Below are 26231 nucleotides of genomic sequence, written 5' to 3'. Positions count from 1 at the left end.
GATATGATACTTCCCACACCAAGAGTCCCTACATTTATGTTGCACTAACACCAGAGAAACAAAAACTAACATAAACTCACTACTGACCGCAACAAAATGTACAGAATGTGACTGTAGATATAATACAAGATTTAATAAAGACAAAATAGGCTCAATAAAACTTTTGAGTTTATTTTTCATGCAGTCTCACTGCATCATGTTACAAATCTCATACTGACTTTATTTTACAGAAATATAATAATCAATAACAAAATGCCAAGCTTGTTAAATAGTGCACTTTAGAATCAATCAATGCTGACAAAAATTTGGGGAAAAAAACATGTTTTACAAAATGTTTTATTGACCACATTCTTTATATTTCACCTCAGCAGCATTTTTTGATTTTTGTGACCTAAAAAGGCAAACCAATGTCTCCCAGAGAGGAAAACTCACTGCAACACTGACCAAGCTCTAACCCATGAAAAGCTTGAATTCCCCTACCTCTGACACCAACTGGGACTTCTGGGATGTTTCCCTGTTTTCTGTTTCCTAAAACAACACACAGAGCCTCTGGCCTGTATATCCACTATTAAAAATATTCACGACAACGTTCACGTTTGCCTGTGCCTGGTACAATATATACTACTACTTATAACTTTTGTAGCATTTATGCATCCGTATCTGTGTGTGTTCATCTGTGTGTGTGTGTACATGTGTACATTTATATATGTGTGTGTGTTGGGCTCTGACCTTAGTCCCGCCCACGCTAATGATGCGGTAGACGCTGCGGCTGGCATCATAGAAGAAGGACACGGTGACGGCGTGTTTGCTGGCCGGAAGCCAGTTGCGTTTGGTGGCCGGGTCGATCTGGAAGACATGAGCTCGAACGCTGAAGATGGGCTGCTCCCTTTAAAAAAAAAAAAACATAAAAAAACACACACACAATAATAGAAAATCAGAACATTTCAACTTATGTGGTGATTTAATGTCACATTAATTTACAAAACATTACACATCCAGGCATCCATATTTTCAACAGGAAGGGTTCCTCTCTGTAGACGAGGAGGAGCTTTCAGCTCACTGGATAAACCTGCCACTGCTTACAGTTCTCGTCTGTGTGCAATTAATTAAATTTGCATGAGGAAAATGTACATTACATTTATAAGGAGTCAATAGACAACCACACCTACAGATGTCTCCCCTTCATCCTGTTTTTTATTCTGTACCCAGACTCTCACCCTACCTGCACTTGGACAATCACTTCATACAAGCAAATAATAGAATAACAGAATAATATGAAACCTCAAATTATATTATGCTGCAACGAATGCAGCAGGAAAGAGCATTTGTATGTATCACAGGAAGGAATTCTATACTATAATCTAATTATTATAAAATGATGACTCTATAATTATATCTACTGATATCTAGACTCATCCATCTCTGACTGCAGATTTTCCCATTTTTTAACCTTTTGTAGTCTGTTGTCTTCAACTTGGATTTCACATCACAAATGACAAATTTATATGCAAATTTATGAAACCCAATTTGTGAGCCATTTCTTGTCGTTTTACCTTTTAAATGCATGCAGCATATCAGCAAATTAAAAAATCTGTTTATATTGAACAACGTGTTTGCATTATCTAGTACCAAATTGCAAACTAGCGATGTCAGTGTTATTGTATATTCAGGAAGGTAATCAATATTCATTTTAACTTTGTTTCAAAAGTCTGTGATCTTTGGATGAACCACAAAAGCAAGAAAATATTTGTTTATTATTGTCCCATGAGCACCTGCTGGCATCAGTACAGTGGTAATCTCCCAGTTGATCACTTCTTTAAATAAAAAAAAAATAACTTGGTGTCCTTTTTTGAACTGAAATTTATTTGAGTAGCAGTTTCTCTTTGTTTTACAATGAGGGTGAGAATGAACTGAACTCCTTCTTTGCAAATATCTAAAAACATTTCTTTTTGTTTAAATAATGCCTACAAGAAAAAACTGTTATCTGATTTATTTTTTAAAACAACAGACACCACACTAATAATATAGTAGACTGACACTAATACAACAAATGAATCCACAACACAGGATTATGAGCCTTACAAAGATACTTTTGGAGTGCACCTTATTTCTCATTCTAATGTGTTGTGCCATCAATCATTTTCTACTTTCAACAGAATGTGAATGTATCACTTTCAGTCGGGCCGCTTTGTCATTCAGCTCTATCACAACCAGTGAGGTGAGCCAAAGTCACCTGTTACGTGCCATTTTTTTTAGGAGTCATAAATCTGTCTGCATGCGGCACTCCTCACTCAACCAGTTTATCTGTACAGAAACTCGCCTCAGTTGAGTTTTTGCGGTATACTTATATGACAGTTTCAGACTCACTTCAAGTTTAACGCGAGCTTTATTCATCATAACACCATCACATCATCATTTAGGGTCTATGTGGAAGTTGTTGCGGAAGTGTATAGGCACCTACAACTGCTGCACATTTTTTACCAAAACACATGATATTACACAACCTCCTGTATGTTATTGCTTGATTTTTATTCCATTTTAATGAGCTTCTACCTTTAATCTTTAATGGAAGCAGCACAGTGAGTCTTCCTATTATACCAGCCAGTTCTTAGTTTGCTTTGTTCCTTTTATTTACAGCATGCATATAAATATATATACATGCTACATAGCTATAGATATTATTTTTGGATGGAATACATTTTCATAAAGAGGAATACAATTGAAATGATTTCATTAAAGGGACAATTAGGCCACGATACAAATGAATTCACAGTTGTAGAACCTTAAATTCACGTTAAAGAATACATTTAAAAATGGAAACATCACACTCGATAAACCTTTTAAGCACACTGGTCAAAGCCAAAAGGTTAAAACATTAATTGAATATCTTTATTGTTTCATTTTGTTCATCTGCTGGAGTGTAAACCAGCGACCCCACTCTTCCACTGAGAATACCGTGATGGTGGATAAAGCTATAGATAGAGAAAAATACTCCCAATTTCCAAATGTGATCTTTTTCAGAGACCTCGAGGTCATTGATGCTCTACTGGTGTACTGAGGTTATTGGTGCAAATTAAGCTGAAGATTCGCTAACCGCTAGCAGTCCAATTAGCCACCCTGCTCAAACATATACTCGCTACGGGGACTAACAGTTGAAAGACGCTCACAGGACGACGAGGGGCTACACGGGCACTATGGTGAATCCATGCAACATTACACAGCTAATAGAGTTTGGATAATGTTAATGTATGCAATGAGCCATTCTCATTGCCAGACAATTACATGCTGACATTAATGAGGATAATGTGTGCTGGGAGGAGGTCCTGTTCTGTGTCTAAGCAATAGAAATAATCATTTATATAGGTCAGCACTGGCTATATGAAGCATTGTCCCTGCTGGATTTGGTTGGAATTATTGTACATTAGCATACAAACAATAGTCGTTATTGTTTCAACACAGATTACTGAAGCTACAATTGACAATAGACAACAGCAGCAGAGACGAGGACGAGGCTTTCTTTGTTGTTCAGTTCCAGGATAGCAGCAGATATAGATGCAATGAATATCACTAACTGATGATACAAAAATGGATCTGAGTTTACCGAACAACATGGAGTCAATGGCAGGCATGTAGAGGAAACTAAGACGTACGTCCCAATACCAACACTTGCAGTCTTGGTTCACACACTACCAGGTAGTAGGCGAACGTGTCCCACGTCTGAATACCAACATACACTACACTCGAACCACACTCGATGCACATTCAGAGCACAATATATCCCACAATTCACCACGACAAATTGCACAACATCAGTCAGGTTTTTGGTGGCAGTGTGCCAACTGGCTGGTTTTATTGACAGTCAAGAAGAAGTTGATGTTTCTGAAAGTTGGATTGAGTGTGAATATTATTATAAATATCCAAACAGCAAGTTATGGCAGAACCCCCAAAGATGGTTATCATGTAATATTAACAATTAATCTGTTCTTCTTGATGCGACTGATAAGACTAAAATTGCATATACTGTCAAGATAGATATTAAGTATCATTATCAAAGATTTTGAAAAACAGGCCTATGTTCCATTCTTAAAAAATGCTATCAGACTGAAACCATTCAAAATAATATTGTGTTTTGTCTCTTCCAGGTACAGTAAACCTACCTGCTTCTAGATAACTTAATTTGATTTAATTGCTTTGTATTTCTCCTGTGTGTTGTTTTTTTTTTATTGTCCTCTGACTGTAACGGTAAATAAAGTTTGGTTGATCCAACTCCTACTTCAACAAATCATCTGAGCTCAGTTGTTGCCATGTACAGTATCTGTATTTGTGTGAGTGACGGGATCACAGGTCCTTATTAATCAAGAGTGTCCCAGTGAGCTTTGATAAACCTCCACATTCCTGCGGTCTGAACAGGCACTCTGGCGCTGTGCAGTAATCGGAAATGTGTCACACAAGTAGCCACTTGACTACTTGCAAATACCACAAGAGTGGGTATTGGGAAAGAATCTGATTTGTGATACACTATTTCTACTGAAATATTCTGATAACTACACTTCTAATTTGTCACACAGGTTGAAGAAGTACTGCGAAGTTATTTGGTTGCTGCTACATTAATGTGATTTCTATGATAGTTCCATCAGGACTGAAAAACAAAGTATTTTTATTTTATAAATATTTTATTATATAATCAACTATACACATTTGCTCCATGATTGCATAGATGGCTGTTTGGACTGTAGTTTACTTGTCACTGAAGTGTAGCGTTTTCACCCCTGAAAAACCAAACAAAGAAGGGCCAACTGATTACAAAGGCTGTTGCAGAAAATTGCAACAGCCTTTTCAGCCCGAAAAAACATTGAAAATGTATGCAAACTGTTGAACGCACATTAAATGCAGCCAGCTTTACAAAAAACTTCTGTGGAAAGCACCATGATTATTTTTTCCTTCTGAAAAAACTGTACAAGTATTTTCAGTGTCTTTAAAGAAACAAAGCTGCAGGTCTAAATTGTCACTCATTTTATTGTTATTCAAACCCAATTATGTCTAAAAGACATGTTTGCAATCTAAAAGCTCAATCTGCTTCCTGAAAGACAAAGTCTGTTACAGACAGGGCATTTGTAGGTTAACATGAGCGTTAAATCACTGCATCAAATTTCCCTTCCTGAAAACCTCAGTGCATGAGTAATGATCTCTAGAACCTCTTAAAGCTACTGTGCAATTGCCCTTGAGCAGGGCCATTCATGCAACTATTTATCAAGTGAAAATATGTAGAGGCTGACAGTAAAGTGACTATGATATGATTGTGGGTAATTCTCTGAAAGCAGCACAAACATTTTCTGACATTTAAGAAAGAAAAACAAGGTGTGAGACGATAGTAACTGAGCTTTTCATTTGAGAGTCTCTGGTCTGAAATGTATGGTAAACCCCATCATTTATCTGTGTGTCTAAAGGTAAAATTCTGCTCAAAACATCAACATGAATCAAGCACATTAACAGCACCATGAAAGTACTTAATTTTACTCAATAAAACTAATTACCTGCCTGCATAACTTAGAACCAGGCTGTTAAAGGCACTAAGCCAATAAGCCAAAAATAAATAAGCCTTAACATCAAAGCAGAATAGCTTCTGTCAGGATTTCCATTCTATCATACTCTCATCTTAATGAGAAGTGATGACTGACTGCTCATCAGACTCCCAGCCGTCACACCGGATCACACAGGAACGAGCGTCCTGTCATTCATTCGGCCCGTCTTGACGTTGCTCTGTGATAAGCCTCTCAAGCTAATAAGCTCAGACAGGATGCTTCACGTCGAGGTTTGATGATATGAGCAGATTAAAACTGGATTAAATTCCTCCTCAGGAGCACAGCAGCTTGACGACCACAGAAGTCTTGTCCAAACTAACGCAGCGCAGCAGAGAGAAGTGTACTCTGACGTGGTACTGTGTCATGTACTTTACACACACCTGATCCAATTAACGAGTCTGTAGTGAGTTCCTTAATTAAATCAGGTGTTGCAAGAGTGAAACCCCGCATGACTGGGCAGAAGGAGACAGTTGTTGATATCTGACAGCCTGGAGAACTGACATGAAAGTGTGCAGCCAGTGAAATGTTAAACTAAAGCTACAGAAACTAGAATCACCTCAACATCTCTAACCTGACAGAATGACAAGTTGACAGAATTTGATCTAATAAAAAACTGTAAGAGTGTTTCTTAAGTGTCAAAAATCATATCCTACACGTCACTGTAAGTTCATTCTTGCCCTTGGAAACAGCATTTAGTAACAGAGTGGATTCAACCAGTTGTCGTGGAAATGTAGATGTTTAAATTTCAATTTCTGAGCATTTTAAACACTTGTCATCCATGTTGGTTTAAAAGTTGAGATTAAATCAACATTTAAATAAATGTAAATTTAATTATTTTCTTTACAAACATCAAATACATTCTAAAACTGACATCTTGAAATAGATTTTGATTTACTGAAGGGGATCATTAAAGGGGGGCATATCATGCTTTTTGTGGTTTTCTGTTATTTTTATACTGTTATGATGTTGGATGTTAAACATGGTCAGCCTCCTCTGAAAGCTTTGTTTTGCAATGTTACCTCTACTTCCCCATCAAACTGACGTCAGATCGTTCGTGCATACCCACAAACAGCCGTCTGTTCATTAACCTTTGTTGCTGAGGTTGACAATAATTTTGTTTCATGGGTTGTTCGTGTGGTACACTCACATATTTTGGACCAGATTTGGACTTGAACATGTACGGATGTATTTGAGAAGTTTATACTTTGAGTAAAGAACGAGAAAAAGAAATGAAATTCTACTACCACTACTATTTGTTTACGTAGCCTCCCAAGCTACCAGAAACTGGCCAATCAGAACAGAGTGTGCTCATTGGGAGGGAGGCCTTAAAGAGACAGGAGCTAAAACGGCCTGATTCAGACATAAGTTGAACAGAGGGGCTGCATAAAGAGCCAGTATAAGATAAATAAGGAGTTTTTTTAAACTGTAAATCATGCAAAGATATTCCAGCAGAGCCCCAGAATATAAATATAGACCTGGAAATGTGCATGATACGTCCTCTTTAAGTTTATATCAGCATGATGACACACTGATGACAATACTTTCAATCGCACAGGCTGAGGTGGAAGAGAGAAGGGAGTTGGAAATCCAGATGTAGTAGATCCTAGAAATACATTATGGGAGAGGAGTAAGATGTATTTCAACATAAATTCTCCAGAACAGTTACAGTACTGATCTTTGTGGCCCATAAAGGATGGACAGCTGGGGTCCAGGGTTGGATCCAGAACCTGATAGAAATCTCCTCCCATAATAACTGGTTTATTGCCCATTCCAGCCAGCCTACACTCCAATCTATATCAGAGGTGTAGATATTAGCCATGATCAGCGAATGACCTTGAATTTCTGCCAGGATAATTATCACCCTCCTGTTGCTATCTTTAGAAATTTTGAGACACTTAAACTAAAGGCTTTTATTAATTATGATGACCACTCCTCTATCTCACAGCTCCTGCACAGTTAGGTGATCCTCCTGCAAGAAGCAGATGTCATACAGTTTGGATTTGATTGTAGCTAGAATACTTTTGCATCATTACTGATGTATTGCCATGTAAGCATAATTTTAATATTTTAGCTCATCCTGGTGCTGCTAATTTTATCCTCTTCACATACTGTTGGGTAGATTAAAGGATGGGGTGACTTTTTTTTTTTTTAAAACAAGAGTCATGTGTCCATATGAACATTGACACATGTTTTTCTTGCTGTAATCATTCCTCCTGTTCATACTGACCATTAGAAGATCTTTTTTAATGCACTTACAATGTAAGTGATGGAGGACCAAATCCACAGTCCTTGTTTTATGCAAAAATGTATTCAAAAGTATATCTGAGGTTAATGTGAGGCTTCAGCAGTCTGAGTTAGTCATATCAAGTGTATATCCTCAAAATTTATAGTGTTTTTAGTATAAAATTCCCTCTTTGTGTTTCCCTGTTGAGCTGTGGTGGAAGGATTTTATCAAAAAGAGGGAATTTGGCACTCGAAAGACTGTAACTTTGGAAGATATCCATTTTATTTGACTAACTCAAACTGCAGATGCTTCATATCAGCTTCATAAACTTTTAAATAAATTTTGCACACAAGCAGGACTGTGAATTTTGCCCCCTATCACTTAGCTTGAAAGCGCATTAAAGGATCCTCTGATGGTTAGTATGAATAGGAGGAATGATTACAACAAGCAAAACTTGTTTCAATGTTCATTTCACTGTCTGACTGTTGTTTTAAGACACACTTGAAAAACTGTGAATCTATTCTGTAATTTATAACAATGCATCATATTTTATAAATTTATCATATTTTTGTGTGTAATTGTAAACTTAATCTACAATGTAACCAGAAACTATAGCTGTCAAATATATAGGAGTATTTCCCTCTGAACTGTTGAGGAGCAGAAGTACATTGTAGCAGTACAGTTGGTCGATTGGGTTACTTTCTGCTGTTTCTTTGTGATCGCACAGCTGCATGCTGAGGGTATCCTCCTCCTTCTCTGAGCCAGAGGCCTGAATCCACTGAGGGGTCATCTGAATCAATTATTGTTAATCTATTCCAGGTCATACATCCGCCCATCCCTCCCCCTCCGTCGACACGCTCACTGTTGCTCATCCATGCATGAGTGGAAGGAGAACTGTGTTCAGATTACAGTTCAGTAATTAAAGGGGTCAGAAACACAATTGCATAGTGTGTTAAGTGATATCTACATGCATGTCAGGTGCTACATCACATTGCTTTTTTATACGATTTAAAATCTAAACTTTGGTAGGATTTTGTCATTTTTCAGTCAAGTGTAAAGATACAATGTAAATATATAAAAGGTTTAATACATTTTGGATGAAAAAGCACCAACAGAAAATTGTTAAAACCTGCTGAAGAGTGGCAGCAAAAGGCAGCAACACAGCACACTTAATGGCTCACCATCACCACCATCCAATTGTGCAAATAAACTTTAGACATTAAAGTTACATTTCAATTTAGTTTCCCTAATTAGAATATTATATACCATGATAATTGTACTATGAAATGTTCATTTGGTGTATAATTAGGGCTGGGCAATATAACGATATTATATCGATATTGTGATATGAGACTAGGTATCGATTTTTCATAATATCATGATATGGCAGACGTGTTGTCTTTTCCTGGTTTTGAAGGCTGCATTACAGTAAAGTGATGTAATTTTCTGAACTTTCCAGACTGTTCTAGCTGTTCTATTATTTGCATTTACCCACTTAGTCATTATATCCACATTAATGATGATTATTTATCAAAAATCTCATACTCAATAGTCATCCCTACAACATTGTTGTAATATCGATATTGAGGTACCTCCAAGCAAAAAAGATAAACTGCCTTATTAAGGATAATGAGCGTAATATTATGACTCTCATTATGCTTTAATAAGACAAAGCTCTAATCAAGTTATGGCTTGTTAAACAAGCCATAACAAGTTAAAAGTGGGAAAGACTCACCATAACCAAACAGTCAAAAGTTTGACACACCCATCACAAATGTCTAAGCCGACTATGTCTTCAAACTGAATTCCTCCTTGCTTGCTCATCTAACTCCAACAAACAATTAAATCCATTACCGATATTAATTTGGCAAATATTTTCTTAATGAATCGATTAATCATTGTCAGAACATAGTAAACCACAATTTCCCAGAAGCCAAAATGACGTCTTCAAAATGCTTCTTTTGTCCGACCAACATTCCGAAACTCAAAAGATATTCATTGAATCATGTCACACAACACAAAAAACAGCAAATCCTTACAACTGAGAAGCTGGAACGAAGTAAAGTTCAGCATTTTTGCTTGAAAAATTGCTATCAAAATAATTATCTGTCGACTAATCTATTAGTTATTCCAGCTGTAATGGGAGCAATGACAAAATATTCAAAAAATGATTGTCTACATGTTTAGTGGTAATAGTGCTTAAACTAGAGATGTGATTAAACCAACATGAGTATCTGCAAAGCGTTCAAGGGGTTGTTTTTTTTTAGAGAAACTCTGGCAGAACTGCCTGTTATAAAACCACTTTTTCATTTAAATAGAAGAGCTAGTACATTCTCCCTGGGATATTTTTTTTTTGTGTGTGTATTCAGGGCCAGAGCAGAGGAGAATGAAAAAGACAGACAGGCAAAACCTGGGAGACACAAAGAGAGAAACCTCAGCTGGGATCTGAGCCCAGACAGGCCAGTGAGGGAACAGGACTGAATCCTCAAGTGTGGTTCAAACCTCTATGGGCAACACCACTTTTCATGCCTCTCGGGGACATTTTATTTTCACTTCTGTATGTCTTTGTATTCATGTACAGCACAAGTCTGCAGCACTTTGTCATGTGGTGCCAACTGGCAGCTTTAAAACTACAATCTACCTCAAAGAAAATTCTCAAGGTTTGCCTTGAGAAAACCTTTATTTGATATTCTGCCATTGTCAGAGGATGGGAGAGTAAAGCAGCTGAGTCTGAGCTGAAAGTTTTGAGTTTTCTTTAATCCGCTCATTCTCCTTAACAGCCCTGCAATGACACCAGATAGAGGAGGAGGCACTTAGCCCTGAGGCCGTCGGCAACGCTCCACCCTCATGATAAATTAATTGTATATGGGTGTACATACAGTATGAGACATCTGATGAAATGTCGGAGTGAACCAAACAAACAGCCCTTTACTCCAACAGTCTGCCTCCTGGAAAGGCTTCTGCTGAGCTTGCAAGCTCTTTCTCAGCTTCACATTCATACAGATGAAATAATTCCTTTCAGGGCCAGGAAAATATTACAACGGTATTGGCTGCTGCTTGCAGCAAAGGCCATAAACACAAAGACTTCTATGATAGCTCCATTTGGATGAGCTGGAGGACAAACAATACACGAGCTGAGTTTTCTAAAGGGAGCTTTCAGCGAGCAAGGAGGCTTTAACACTCTTCCTCTGAGCATCGAGGCTGCTTTCACTGCAGGGCTTCATGCTCAGTTTTAAATTACTGCTTGGACCTCTTTGATAACGCTTCATTACCTCTAGAATAGAAATTACAGCTCATATAGATATAAACTGACAGTGATGATGTTGTAAAGACACATGCTGAGTTTAATCAAGAGTATCATTTTTGCATCTACACCATCAACATCCAACATGGAAACAACGTAATGAATAATGTTATTCTCTTTACCGTATCAATGGGAAGATCTTAAATTATGCTGCCTTCAAGTCATGTTGAAAATATCAGAATTAGCAACTAGAGTACACATGAATGAGCCAATAAAGCCGTAAATACAAATTGAAAAACTGGCATATATACTAGAGGCTGCAACTAACAGTTATTTTCATTATCAATAAATATGCTGATTATTATTAATCTATATTGTTTGTTTAAAAAGTTCCCATCACAGTTCCCTACAGCCCAAGTTGATGCCTTCAAATTGCTTTTTTTTATCCGACCATTAGTCCAAAGATATTAAGTTTACAATGACATATGACAGCAAAAAATGTAAATACTCACAACTGAGAAGCTGAAATTGAGGAATGTTTGGCATGTTTGCTTGAAAAATTATTTAAACTATTGATTACCAAAATAGTTGATTATTAACTTTCTGGCAATGTACTATCATTGCAGCTCTAGTCTTCAATGGTTAAAAATTTGTGCCCTGATCTGAAACAGGGAAACCCACATGAACCCAACTTACATAAAATAATTTCCACCAATCAGAGAGAGAGATCTGAAATGGACACGAGAAGTCAGACCGTAACCGAATAGACCCGAGGATTATCATCCAAAATGTATTTGACCACAACAGACCCAAACAAAAACTGGCAGCAACATGATTTGCCACCAATTAACAAGCACAGTTTACACTCTCATGATGATTATGATGCACCACACAATGAGACTCCACTTGAATCCTCGCAGATAATTACAGATATTGACCCGCAGAGTCGAGACCCTTGAAAACACAACAGGGCTTGACTGACCTGATTAGAGGAAATATAATTTGCAACTGAGTCAGTCCAGGTGGACCTTTGAAGACCTCTAATGTAAGCGTAAATCTTATTAAAAACCTTAAAAGAAAAGTTTCGTCTGTCTTTTTTTTAGATATCAGCTGCAAAGTTACTCATACAAAGACTGTAAATAAACCAAGAGCAACAATTATTGTGAGCAAAGAAATGAACTAAATCATATGCAAATTAAAACTTGTTCAGCAAAGGATTTAATTAGAAAAACTTCAAGATGTGATGTGTGTAAATAACAATAAAATGTTCTGTGGTCACCCTTGTTCATTCCTGACAAACAAGATAATAACCAAAAACTGGAGCAGCTTTTTGGAAACACAGTTGGGCTCGATGTCCCCCCTATAAATCAGAAACACTGAGCCTTCACAGTCTAAAAACATCCCCTGCGATATCACCTGTGTCTGAGAGAAAAAGGGTGTGAAGGCTCTAAAAGCTGCATGAGGAATGAGGAGAGCACTTTGTGAAATCACGATACCTGGACAAAGACATTTCTGTGGACAGTAAAGACTGAAGCTGTGTATAGTTTAATGAACTGAAGTCTTTGTTGTTTGCTGCCTGTTTATCAGTAAAACAGTTTTATTGAGCTAAATCAACATATTTGGCAGTCGCCATCAAGCCACGGGACAAAATAGTACACATACGTAATTGCTGGTTAACAATATGCGTGCATTTCTGATTAGAAGGACACGTCATTTTCCTGACTACTTCCATGTTTTTCTTAATTTTTGTTTTTTCTGATGAGAGAGAGAGAGAGAGAGAGAGAGAGAGAGAGAGAGAGAGAGAGAGAGAGAGAGAGAGAGAGAGAGAGAGAGAGAGAAAGAGAGAGAGAGAGAGAGAGAGAGAGAGAGCCCTCAAACACTTATCAGCTTCACAGTGGGACAGTCCTTTAGAGGAAATAATCACACCAACAACTGACACTTTGAACTTCCCAAACAGCACAGTCACTTGTGTCCAACAGTACAAGACTGCAGCAGCAGGCATGAGTGATTATAATACTGCATAAAATACATATATATATATACAAAATAAAGAATTCAGTATCATCAGTCATTTTTAAACCATTGCAAATTGGATGAGACTTGATAAAATGAGTATTCACTCATATCAGTTAAATATTCCCATTATTTTACACTGATATTTCCATTATTAATAAGCTTACAAGCATAAAAATATAAGAAAATGCTCAGTGGCTTTCAGTATATACATTTTAAAAATGTATTTCTTACTCAGTGTCGAGTTGCCTCCACACACACACAAACACATACTGCAGATTTTCTGTCTGTCTCAGTCTGTGTGTGTGTGTTTGCCCCAAGTCATCACTTTCTAATCCTCACTGCTCTCTTCATCTCTCTTCTTAACCTCAGCACCCATTCACCACCCTGAATCCCTGATGTGTGAAACAGAAGCTGCACCCCCCCTCTCTGTCTGGCCCTGCAGACAGACCCAACCAGTCGTTTTTGTACTTGAAAAAAATACTTCTCGACCTGCCAATAATAGAGACTATAAGCTCAGCTGGCTGTAAATAGCCTGGGGGGAGGGTGAAGCTGCAAAACTTGCTGCCAAAAAATCCAATTGGTTGTACTTAAAAGCCAATGTTTCTCACTTAAACAGTAAAGCTGAGGGTCTGCAGGAGATCTGAGGAGGGATGAGATGACTAAGAGGGTGAGCAAGGGTCAAATAAAGAGCAGCTATATTAAGACATATATAGATATAGATATATAGATATATACATATAGAAATAACCTTATACACAGTGGGGTGTCATGCAAGGCTCCAGTCAACTACACTAGCACCAAAATGCATTTTTCATATCATATTTCATCAGAAGTTGATAACAGCAGAAAGTGTTTCACAAAAAATAATCAGTAATGATTAATCCAACAGCAAAATCTAGTAATAAGGTCAGAAAGTACTGCTGCTGTATCACAATGTTTTATCTCCCTTTATGTATCCTGTTTATCAGAGATATGTAGGCTATTACATTTCTGTGAATCTTTGTTCCGTGCATTGCGTAACCACAGATCAACACTTACGAGCATCATAGCGGAAAGAGAAATTAAAAAATAATGATTGTTGTGATTGGCTGAGTCTTCCTTGTGCCAAAGGAAAAAAACAAAAATGTTAAATTTTCATTAGTAGTGTTACATGACTGTGTTACTGCTTTACATACAATATCAATCTGATTATACTGCTCTCACACTGTAATACTACTTTCACTAACAAGCACTGTGTGTAATGTAGTGCTGAAACAATTCATTCATTAATCGATGAGTCGATCAACAGAAAATAAACCAGAAACAGTCATTTAAGTCATTTATCAAGCAAAAATGCCAACAATTCTCTGGCTCCAGCTTCTCAAATGTGAGGATTTGCTGCTTCTCTCTGTTTTTTAATATATTTTGTGCTCTGGGAACTTGTGATGGGCGTTATTCATTAGTTCCTAACCTTCTTGCAGATTAAACAATTAATCAATGAATTGATATTAATTAGTTGTAGCTAGAGTTGAAACAATTAGTCACTTTGTCAACTTGTCAATCAGCAAAAAGTGAATCTGCAACAATTTCGACGAATGATTAATTGTTTAGATTATATTTCAAGCAGAAATGTCACTGGTTACAGTTCCCACAATGTACATTTTTGCTAGTTCTCATATTCTGGGGTAGATAATTTGGGTTTTTGACACAAACATGCAGTTCAAAGATGTCACCCCGGGCTCAAGCAAAATGTGATCAGCTATTTTTGTGAAAATTTTAGACTAACAACTAATCAATTACTCGAGAGAATAATCAGCAGATTATGTGATAATGAAAAGAATTTGCAGATCTGGTCATGGAAAATTACCTGGTCATCACCATTACATAACCAGATCCACAGCTGCAGCTTCAAATCTTTTATTATTGGATTTCATTTCATTACTTAGTCGCCTCATGAAAAATTAACACAAAAACTCACAATCTTCAATAAGTTTCAAGTATTTTTCTAATTGAAACAAGCAAACCTTATAACTGAATGGGCAAGAAGCTGCTGTCAGTATTTACTAATTATAGTTGATGATAGAAATATCATAACAGTAACTATAATAATCCTAAAGTTATCATAGAACTGTATTTTCAGCATGTCAGGTTAAATAACAGGTGTTGACCAGTAAGCCGGGGTTTGTCCTGGTTTCTGCATCCATTCAACAATAAATTTTAGTCTAGATGAAAGCATCAACAGATCATCTTTTTCACCATCTGTGCATTAAGACAACACATAATTGTAACTCTGCAGTGTTTTCATAGCCTCTGGGGGCTATTGTTTTGGCAGATTTCACTTTATTCCTCTGAAAGTATTTCTCCTTTAAGGGTCTGTTTCCTTTGACCTCTGAGAGACAGCAGCCTCGTGTCTACATTCCTGAGCCAGCGAAAGTGTCTGGCCCAGTCCAGCAACATTACACGCTACAACTACATACCAAAAACAGCACAGCGAGGGGAAACGCTAACTCATAACTGTTCAGCAAGTCACCAAATTTGCAGCATAAACCACAACAGAACTTATACACTGCCCCAAGTGTCTTACATTGGCACACAGTGAGGAAAGCTTTGGAGCAAAACTGAGAATCTTTAAATTTATGTTCCCTTTGATCAGATATTTTGTTGAGCAACTCACCAAGCATCTAATTTGGATCTTTGATTTGTAAAATAATCCACTATAAGCCTAACTGACAACGAGAATAAAGCGAGCTCTGGATGTGTGTGTTAAATGACGGCACTTATCTGAAGGTCAGCTCCTCTCGTAGGAGTCTGACTGATAACTTACTGCCGTCACAAATTGTGAAAGTGACACAAAGCCGGAGTGTTCTGCGCATTCAGGATATGAAGGTCGGGGAGAGACACAAAAGAAAGAGCTGATCTTTCATCTCGTCACAGCTATTCACCTTCATGTCAATAATACACGGTGAAATGGGGTGAATAGAAAGAAGAGTGAGCCGAGATTACTGTTTATTTATGCAGTCGTAGATGTCTCCAAAATAGCAATTAAGAGGCTCTACTCCCCACAGAGCAGTTGGTTTCTCTTTGGCCAGTGGGAGGGCACAGACGTCAAACTATTTTTACGGTATTATGCTGCAGATTAAATGATTATGTTCCCGCTGAAACCAAAGTTTAGCCGCCCTCTATGCCGTAGAGGGACAACAGATTTCAGTACAACAGTAAATAAGATGATGTGGGCAGAAATATCCTCATCCTCCCATATGACTCCATGGTGATTATATAGACTGATGATCATATTGTGACCTACGCTGCCTTATATACAGTACGTACATTTCAACAGTTGTAGCAAGTGGGTATACTGCAAACTTATTAGCTGTTTCAGAGTTAAAGGGGACATATCATGCTTTTAGTGGTTTTCTATTATTTATATACTGTTATGATGTCAGATGTCTACGTTTAATATGATCAAAGTTCCAAAACTTGAGGTTAACATATGTAGAGAGGCTCCCTGCAAGTCAAAAGCCTGGGCTTCAACCTGCTTTGAACGCTTTGTTTGCAATATTTTTTTCTACCTTGCCAACAAGCTGATGTCAACTTGTTGTGCATGCCCATAAACGGCTGTCCATTCTGTAGCCTTGGTTGCTAAGGTTGTTCCATGTGTTGTTTACGTTGTCCACTCTCATATTTCAGATCAGATTTCGGCCTCGAACATGTATGGATGCATTGAGAAGTTGACATTTCAATAATGAGAAAAAGTAGTGAAATCCTAGTACTATGGTTTGTTTCATGGTTTATTGATGTGGCCTCCAGAGCCGGCGGATGTTGAGGGGCAGCCTCCAAGAGCTGGCCAATCAGAACAGAGTGGGCTCCTCAGGAGGGGGTCTTAAGTAGACCGGAGCTAAAACGGCTTGTTCCAGACGGAGGCTGAAGTGAAGGGCTGCATAAAGGGCCAGTATAAGATAAATAAGGAGTTTTTTTTAACTGTAAATTATGCAAAGATATTCCAGTAGAGCACTAAATATAGACCTGGAAATGTGCACAATATGTCATTTTTAAGGGAATAGTACATTTAGACAGACAGCAACAAACAAGCTACCTTCAGCTTCTACAGGCAAGCTTAAGTTCAAAAATACACCTACCAAAACCTCTAAAGCATTTATATTCTATTTGTTAAATTCCCACACAAACAAAACAGTGAAAATACAAACAACAAGCAGATGCAGATGAACAGCTGTCTGTCAAGAAGTAATTCTAGCATGTAAGTCACCCTAAAACCACAATTTTTTATGTTTTTATATTTCTGTCTGTGCAACATGTTAATTAGTGAGCTTTAGAGGTGCTGGTAGGTGTATTTATGCTAGCCAGGCTAGCTGTGTCCCCCTGCCTCTAGTCTTAATGCTAAGCTAAGCTAAAGCTAAGCTAATTCTCTGAGGCTCTAGCTCCATACTTGACACACAGACATGAGTGGTATCAATCTTCTCATCTAACTCCTGGCAAGAAAGTGAACAAGCTTATTTCCCAAAATGTTGAACTATTCCTTTAGTTAATGTTATACTCTCTTATCTTTTGAGTATTAAAAATTCAAAGGCTGAAAAGGTGGCTTTAAAATGTTGTAGTTTCTTCTGTCACATGAGCATGATAATGGTTGGTGTGTATTTAGTTTTGTGTTGGTTATGGTATGAGCACATCCCTTGAGATTTCTTTACTCCACTACATAGTTCTTGCAGCTGTAGTTATTGTGAAAATCAAGGTCTGACATGCAGAACATACCAAGAGCATTTAAAGTACAATGCACTTTTAAACAGTTTAAACCAGCCAACAATATATGGAACCATCAAGTTGCAATGAAGCGACCGACAGGAGGACGGGTCCAGGTATCATCCGATAATTTGTAATTCATTTGTAATTCAAAAACCAAAAAACGGTAAATCTGTTATTTGTTTCAAAACAAAAAACAGTTTTTGGTGTCAGAATCAAATATCGAAAAACCAATCAAACCCGGCCTGTTTTTTGTTTTTGCCGATTCGTTTAATCGTCATTCCTTTTTGGATTGAATATCGAACAGGTCTGCGGACATCAAGCATGGATGTATCGAATCGAAAAACGAATCGGCAAAAACCAAAAACGGGCCGTTTGATTGGTTTTTCGTTATTTGTTTCTGACACCAAAAACGTTTTTTTTTTTTTGTTTGTTTTTTGTTTTGAAACAAATATCAGATTTACCGTTTTTTGGTTTTTGAATTACAAATGAATTACGAATTATCCGACGATACCTGGACCAGGACGATATGACGACACCTGTCAACAACAGCAAGAGGAGGAGAGTGTGTTGACAACATCTGCACATCATGACAAGCATGAAACCTCATATTTGTAACCATGTTTCCACAGATACTGAGGGTGGGATAAACATTATGAGGATGGAATGAGGGTGGACTTTGTTTAGAGGCAGATGAATGTTTGATGAAGTAGGGATGGGCGGATTGATCCCCAATTATCAATAGAAGTCCTATAAGTGCTAATATTATAATTTTGAGAATCAAATAAGAGCCAAAGGAATACACAAAAGCTCTTTATCAACTGCATTATGTATTGTTGCCATTTATATTAAAAGCTGCACTTTATTGAAATGTTGCTGTTACCTACATTCATTTCTAGCTTTCTTTGTACTGAAGGGCTTGTTTTTAGCTTTTAGTTACTCAGACTAGCTAATAAATTATGAATAAATACCCCAATTCGTGCTGGCATTTGAGCAGTTTAAGTTAGTATCAATAACAGCAATCTGAGACTCAGAATAATCTGGTAGGTAAACTGGTAAACTTGAGTTATCGCCCATCCCTGCCATGCACAGCCACAACACAGAGACAACGGTGTGTTTATACCTCTCTCGGTGTAGCGGGTACATTTTATAGCTCGCAGACAACTCCTCTGCAGCAGAACAGGAGGAAAGAGGGTCAAAGTTACAAGGTGAAACAAATGTACCAGTAGAGGTTGGCAGGTATTATTGAAGGTTGGTAACAAACAAGTTTTTACTCTTAATTACCAAGCACAGATCCAATAAAGAGATTTTTTTTACACAGTACAACTGCACAGGGCTGAGGTTGTTAAGTTTAATCAAATATAGGTCAAATATGCTTAAACATTTGAATAACCCATTGAGAGAAAAGAACCAGCATCAGAGCATTGCTTTGACAGATCCATTAAACAGACACATGATACAAATATTGTAAATATCTATTTCAAATGTAAAAACACAGATCATCTAATACACTCAAATGAAAACATTTAAACCACAGCTCCACTTAACATACTGGCTAAAGTGATAACTGCCCAGTAACACTCCCATCATAGATTTAAATATGTACTGTATGTCATATATTTTGCAGGATTCGGAGGACACAACTGATGTGTGTTGTTTTTTCTGCATTCAGCATCCCATAATCAATTGTTTACTGCTCACATATTCAATCATGCATTCAGCTGGTTATGATATGCCTACTTTGTTTATATTTCACTTCAGGTGGTCATCAGTTTCTCATAAATATAACTGGACTAAAGGAAAAGCTACTGCAATGGAAACCTGACATAAACTTAACTTTGTTTTTATCAGCAGCCTGGAAATGTTGTTAATGACTGTTACAGAAAAATCTATCATATTGATTTCTATCCAGTTACATACTCCTTGTGTACTGGGACTGACCTTCTCTACATGGCTCAGGTGACATGGATAATTACTTTTTTGGGATGATTTTCTTGATATTTTTGTCTTTATTCGATAGCTGACAGTGCAGAGAGACCAGAAACAGGGATGGAAAGAGGGATAAGTCCTTTAAGACAAGCTGTACACAGCAGAGAGCACCTGTGCACCTAACACTCATTTTGTTTATAGACTGAAGTGGCTGTTAATCAGTCTCTCCTCCCTTTGGTGCTGACTTATGTTGGAAGGGTGGAAGAGCTGCAGGCTGTCTCTTTACATCAAGGGTTATGCAGGTTCCTGCCTAAGTGTGCAGGGTGGTCCTGTGATTCAATCCAGCATTTTCTACCAAATGTCCTCCCTGACTTTCATTTAGACCAGGTGACTGAACTCTGCTGCCGCCAATCACCACAGAGCATTGATGAAGAGATGACGTCTGGTCCAGGATCTGACACCATTAAAAAAAGACTTTCCTACTCGATTGTGGATGTTACGGTCTGCCTGAATCTTTTCTGCCTGGACATTATGCCACAGTGTGATTTGTCACAAGTACTCCAGTCCCTGTACACGAGGAATACAGAACTAGACTGAGAGAGAGTCTCTCACTCAGAGAACCTTGATTGATGTGTAACTTCCTGTTATATGGATATAAACGCCATTATCTTGGTACAACATTATCCATCATGTGTTGAAACTGAACATTTGTCAGATGTTGACAGTTTTGTTGGCTGTTTGAGGGCAACATCCAAACTTGGAAAATTGACTTTACAAGATGTTTAAGACCACCTGAATGCACCAGTACTGGCCTTACAGACAATAGAGAACAAACCATCATGGATTGTGTCCTTCGCTCCTATTATATGATTCACATATGGGTTAGATACTTAAGACCATTATAAAACAGCATTTTGTATGTATACATTAAAATGTTTCAATCTTTCGTTTTTTCATTGAAAATTGTGCACTGACATGTAGAAGTAGTCCGTAAAGTTAAACTTAACATTTCTTTTCACCGTCATGTGGAAAAGGTGACACAAGCAAAACTGCAAAGATGTAAATGGTCTTCAAAACAAACATTAGTCAAACCCTCATGAAAATGACAGAGTGCTGATGATGGTAATCTAATATTGTGCAATACAGTCACTTGAGTAGCACATAAAAGTGTCAGTAAACTGGGCTAGAAGGTGGAAGCTGACAGCATGGGCTCCGTTCTTGCGAGGAGGGTTCAGGTGTGTTTGAACCAAGCTCGAGGATTGCTTGTATAATTCAACACACACACACACACACACACACACACACACACACACACACACACACACACCACAGCTAATGAGACTGAGCACAGCTTGACACCAGAAGCTGCTCAAAGCAAACCACCCAGTATCCCCTGCACAACAATCGGCCTGGAAATGGTCCAAATTGTGTGTGTGCATGTATGTGTGTGTGTGTGTGTGTGTGCATGTATGTGTGTGTGTGTGTGTGTGTGTGTGTGTGTGTGTGTGTGTGTGATGCCAATAGAGGAACAGGAAATCTCAGTAGTTTCAGCTAACTGGTGGATGCATGCTTGACCTCCGCTTGTGTGTTTAATCATATGACCATAAAAATCACAACAAGCTGAATTTATGCAGCCGCGGTCTCAACGTTTGAACGCGACCTTCTTGCGGTCACAAGTGTCATTAAGGTTTATACGGACATCAGAGTCCTGATTAAACTGGGTCAAGCTTTATGATTCTCAAATAAAAGACGGGCTACCTCTCGGCGCAGCATATCGGGATGTAAACAAAGAAAACAGCGCATTAACACATGCACTGATGTTCATAATGATGGTAATGGAGAAAGTGTTGACGAATAAGAGATGGTGCTGTTCCACCGGATTTAACAACCAAACGCTCAGAAAAATCAAGCAAGTCACCACAAAGTTCACTTTTTAACCATTTCGCCATTTGAACAAATCACTTCCAGACAGCCGGAGTGCGCAAAGTGACAATTTCAGACACAAATCTCTAACTTACCCCATGCTCCGAGGATCTGGATGCTGTTTTTGGGACTGATTCCACTCTTAACTCTTTTGTCCTTTTTTCCTGAAAAAGTGATTCGATTCTACCCCGAAATCCTGAACGTAAGTTACATTTCTGAAAAAAAGACAAATCACTTCCGATTCCAGATTCCCCCCGTTTCCCTTCCAACAGTACTCCTCTCTTCTCAAGTCAGTTGTTGTACTCCAGCCTGCCTTCCTTTGTCCGCGGGTTTCCACGGCGAGCAACACCGCGGATCTGCCGTCTCCGTGCGTAATTACGCACCGTGAACCGTTTGGCTCAGCTCTGCGGGCCGGACAGACGGAGGATTGTCGATGAAAGTCGGGCAGCAGAGTGCTTTTAGCTCAAACCTCCTCCGGGACTTGTGCTGTGCTCCTCTCCTGTGCCAGATCACACTGGGATCCCATTCAACTCTCTCAGTGAGACTGTGGAGCCTCTTCAGCGCCATCTGTTGGTCACAATGCACACTACTGCTTGTAGTGTGCATTGTGACCATCAGATGGTGTCCCCCCTAAACCCCCCTCCCCCATCCACCCTTCCCTCTTTCCACTTAAATGTCAGAATGTTGAAATATAATATGTGGAAATGGCCTGCGGATAAGTGTTAAAAGCCCCCCTCAGCGCGTATTTATGAGATGCAGAAATATAAAAGCTTGCAGCATTTGAGATGACTGGTGGAAACACAGAAACCAAATGGCTGCTTTCAAAAATGCTTCAACAAATAATCAGTCAGATGTACAATCCAGCATGAACTGCCTGTGTTGAGTTCACTTAAAATCAGATTATATAAACACACAGCTGTTTGTGCCCTTATAAAGAGGAGCATGGTGATCCTATCAAACACAACAGATTAATAAAGTCACAGGACAACATTAGATATCTAATGGGGCTCAGACAAATCCGGTTTTAAAAATATCATAAGGCTCTGTAAACGCCATCGAATAACCACATACACATGAAGTCCATAGTGGAATATTATGCATTGATACAATGAATTTTCTCAGGAACTGGAGCACATTTATCAACTACCTGTGTTCATCTCACTGATAATCACATAATATTACGGTTAACATATAATAAACCTGATGTACAAATATAACAGAAGACCCTTAAAATATTGTGCAGCACATTACACCAAAAAACAGAAAAATATGCGTTTCTGTGAGAATATAGTTTCTTTCATATTCAGTGTCAATGTTTTAGTGATGGCTCAGTAGACAGAGCGCCTGTTTCTAAAATGCTTTGAATACTAATGGATCAGATCAATAATCATGTTTTGAATTCCTGAACTTTCTTATCGCACTGATTTTATTAGGAAGACTTTTGATAAATAATTCCCCCTTTTTTATCCCGCGTAACATTTTAACTTTTTGACATGTTTAAGTCAGAAACATATGTAAGCATTCATACACACGTGCACATATGAAGTATACAATTATATAAACATTGTATTGAATATTGCAATTATACCATAGACATAAAATATAATTATAAAAGGTCAAAAAGTATCACTGGGGAGATTTCTTTGTTTTGTTTAAGTGTTTTAAGGTTTTTAGAAATGTAAAACTTTCGTGAAGCTACTAATTGGTTATAAAATGACAAGAAAACTGGAAGATATTTGACCCATTTCTTTCTCCTTATTAAAGCTTCACAGTGTTCCTCATAAAACTAGTGATGATCACTGCAGTAACATGCTTAGAAAGAGCTGCACTCCACCTCATTAATTCATACAGACCTTGGTTTGGAGTCACCACTGATTTAAAATAAACCGGTTATTTGCATGAATATAGGCTCAACATGGGAGAGCGGAGCATCAAATGTAGTGGAAGAGCAATGGGAGCAGCTCCTGTGCACTAATCGTGCTGCTCACTGGCCTGTTACAGCGATGCAGCTGACTGCTCCTCTATGCTGCAGGGAGGCAGCAGGGAATATCAGATCTCTCAACCCTCCTGTTCGTTTAGAAAGACACTTCTCAGCCCATAGAGGGCAGTTTGCAGTACAGCTGGATGGTCTGGGCAGGATGGAGCTGAACCTCCAGGCCTCTGCCTTTAACACACAGGGCATTAATCACCTTTTGCACCCCGGTGTGCACAGATGGGTCTGCTTAGAGAAGATTTCTCTCTCTCCTTCACGCTCACTGTGGCATGAAGGACAGAATGACAGAGACATGCATGATGTGACAAACAAGGTATCATCTGCACCGGAAATAAAGTTCAAACAGAGTTCAGTCCCTCAGGGATCATCATTTTGGATGAAACCATTTTACAATGAAACTTGAAGGGAAAATGATTCAGGCAAAACTATGGCGCCTAGGGAATTACAATAATCTTTTAATAAGCATTTATTATAAGTATGCATAAAAGTCAAAATAAAGGATAAATATCAAATTCATTTAATAATACATCATCTGTGAGCTGAATAATGACTTATAAGAACCAAAATCAAAAGCTAAGTTAATCAGTCAATACAGCAATTAAAATTCATAGCTGGACAGCAATCAATGTATCAATCTAAATCTAAATTTCAGCAATTATCATTAGCTCAAACAATGTCGGAAATCAAACAAACTCAATCAATGTATACCAGAATCTTGCAATGTCAAAGGTCAAATCATGCAGTGGATATCAAAACCTTGATCAATAGCATAAAAATCAATAGAATCTGTATCAATCAAAGTTATATCTATAAAAGTTGAATGAATCAATTAAACAAGGCACAAACAATGAAAAACATACAAGAAAAACAAATTAAAATGTAAATAGATTTTCAATTTCATGAATCCAGAAAAAAAAACTTAATACTTAATGAAAAAACATGAAAAAAAATCTACTGAGAAACATCTTCAGACGATATGAAAACCTTCAGATTTTCACAATGACAACTGATTTTAATAATAATAATTTAATAATAATAATTTGTATGTGATATGTTTTTTTCCACAAAAAAAGTTCTAGAGGAACTAGTTAAAAATTCTTAAAATGATATGTAGTCCTCCTTTAATGAAAAATCCAGAATCTATAAATATGAGAATATGTTTCCTTTTGACACAAGCTCTCTCAGGCTTCACTAAAAAGTCCATTTTCAGTGTTTGTGCACTGAAGGCTTCAAATTTCCACATCACACTTGTGTCAAGTTGCACACTGTAACACGATTGGCGTCCAAACTAGTTGTGATGTCACAAATCACGCTCACAGAGTACGTACACGCCTCAAACTGAAATTTAAGGTGAGCACAGAGAAACTTTCCACCTTCAGCAGATGAAAGTGAAAACAGCCTTCAAGTCTCAAACTCTGCATATACATCATTCTGCACAGTGAAGCTCAAACATCCAACTGAAGGAACAAGAAGAAATACACATTTTTTGGGGGCGGAGGGGGACTTTAAGATCTCTGGCGAAGGTGTGAGATCATTAAAAAAACAAACGAACAACAAAATTACATTTAAAAGGAAATTACAAGTCAAGTTGATTTTCATTTGTTTCTAGTCTGGCAGCGAATCTTAATAAGGTCACTAATAATTGTCACTAATAAATCAAAATGTCACTGACACCCCTTTTTGCATAAAATGCCTGATAGCCACTACTGGTCAGTTTAAATCCCTCATAACCAGACGATAAACCAAAGTTGCAAGCAAGCAAATATTGAGTTTCTCTTCATTCCTTAAAAACATAAATGTTGCAAGTTAAGAAGATGGTAGACAAACCTGAAACAGCCTGTTTCACCTCCAGCACAGTGATTCTCACATTCTCACACAGATTAAAAGCTTCGTTAAAACCAGAAGACACCTTTAGGCCCAATTATTTCAGCTCAGCTGGAGAGACAAGAGTCGGTCTGATCAGCAGGAAAGTGCCAGTAAAAAACTGATCAAGGTTATACTTGAGGGTTAAAATCCATTCAGACAAGCCAGCAATGTGGGCGAGGCTGCCACCTTCTGATAACTGCTGAATAAAGACCACTGACATTTTCAGGCTGATGTAAAATTTTATGAGGTAAATTAAAGGCCACATTAGAAAAGGAATTCTCAGCCTGAAACGATGTGAGGATACGAGATAGATATTATTTTTATGCTATCAGTGATAGATTTTTTATGCATGGTGGTGGTCATCAATCTTGTGGGGAAAAAGGCCATAAAATAAACAATCTGACACAAAATTTGATTGCTCCGCCACATGGTGGAAGTAGAAGTTTTTTTTTATTGATCTGAAACTCTCTTAATTCATAATGAGAACAGGCAAACTTTATCAAATGACAGAAAGGTGATTTTATAGTAAAAAGTACCAAACGGTTTACACATATCTTGTTATAAAGTCTTTGAATTTACACGAAGAAACTGTTTAACTACTTTCTAAACAAATGTATTACAAATGTAACAGTTCTCCATACAAAGGTCAGAGGACAACAAGAAAGGGGCTTGTACCAACTCTGAGGTTTTGTAAAACTGCCTTGGCATCGTCTGTCTCAT

General features: G+C 37.8%; 1 protein-coding gene across 1 annotated transcript in view; it reads right to left on the bottom strand.

The window, feature by feature from the left end:
* LOC121900132 (homer protein homolog 3-like) overlaps nucleotides 1–22191 on the bottom strand; it is a 52909-nt gene extending 30718 nt beyond the window's left edge. Inside the window, exons 1-2 of the mRNA XM_042416148.1 lie at nucleotides 21748–22191; nucleotides 730–886 (exon numbers count right to left, since the gene is read on the bottom strand). Of these exons, the coding sequence (XP_042272082.1) occupies nucleotides 730–886; nucleotides 21748–21752 (162 nt within the window). The 5' untranslated portion in view covers nucleotides 21753–22191. The remainder of the gene's footprint in view (nucleotides 1–729; nucleotides 887–21747) is intronic.
* Nucleotides 22192–26231: the final 4040 nt, after the last annotated feature.

This window comes from Thunnus maccoyii, chromosome 7 (assembly GCF_910596095.1).
Source record: "Thunnus maccoyii chromosome 7, fThuMac1.1, whole genome shotgun sequence".
NCBI classification, from domain to species: Eukaryota; Metazoa; Chordata; class Actinopteri; order Scombriformes; family Scombridae; genus Thunnus; species Thunnus maccoyii.
The sequence above is the reverse complement of the archived record's forward strand: the minus strand, read 5'-3'. Positions and strand labels throughout refer to the sequence as shown.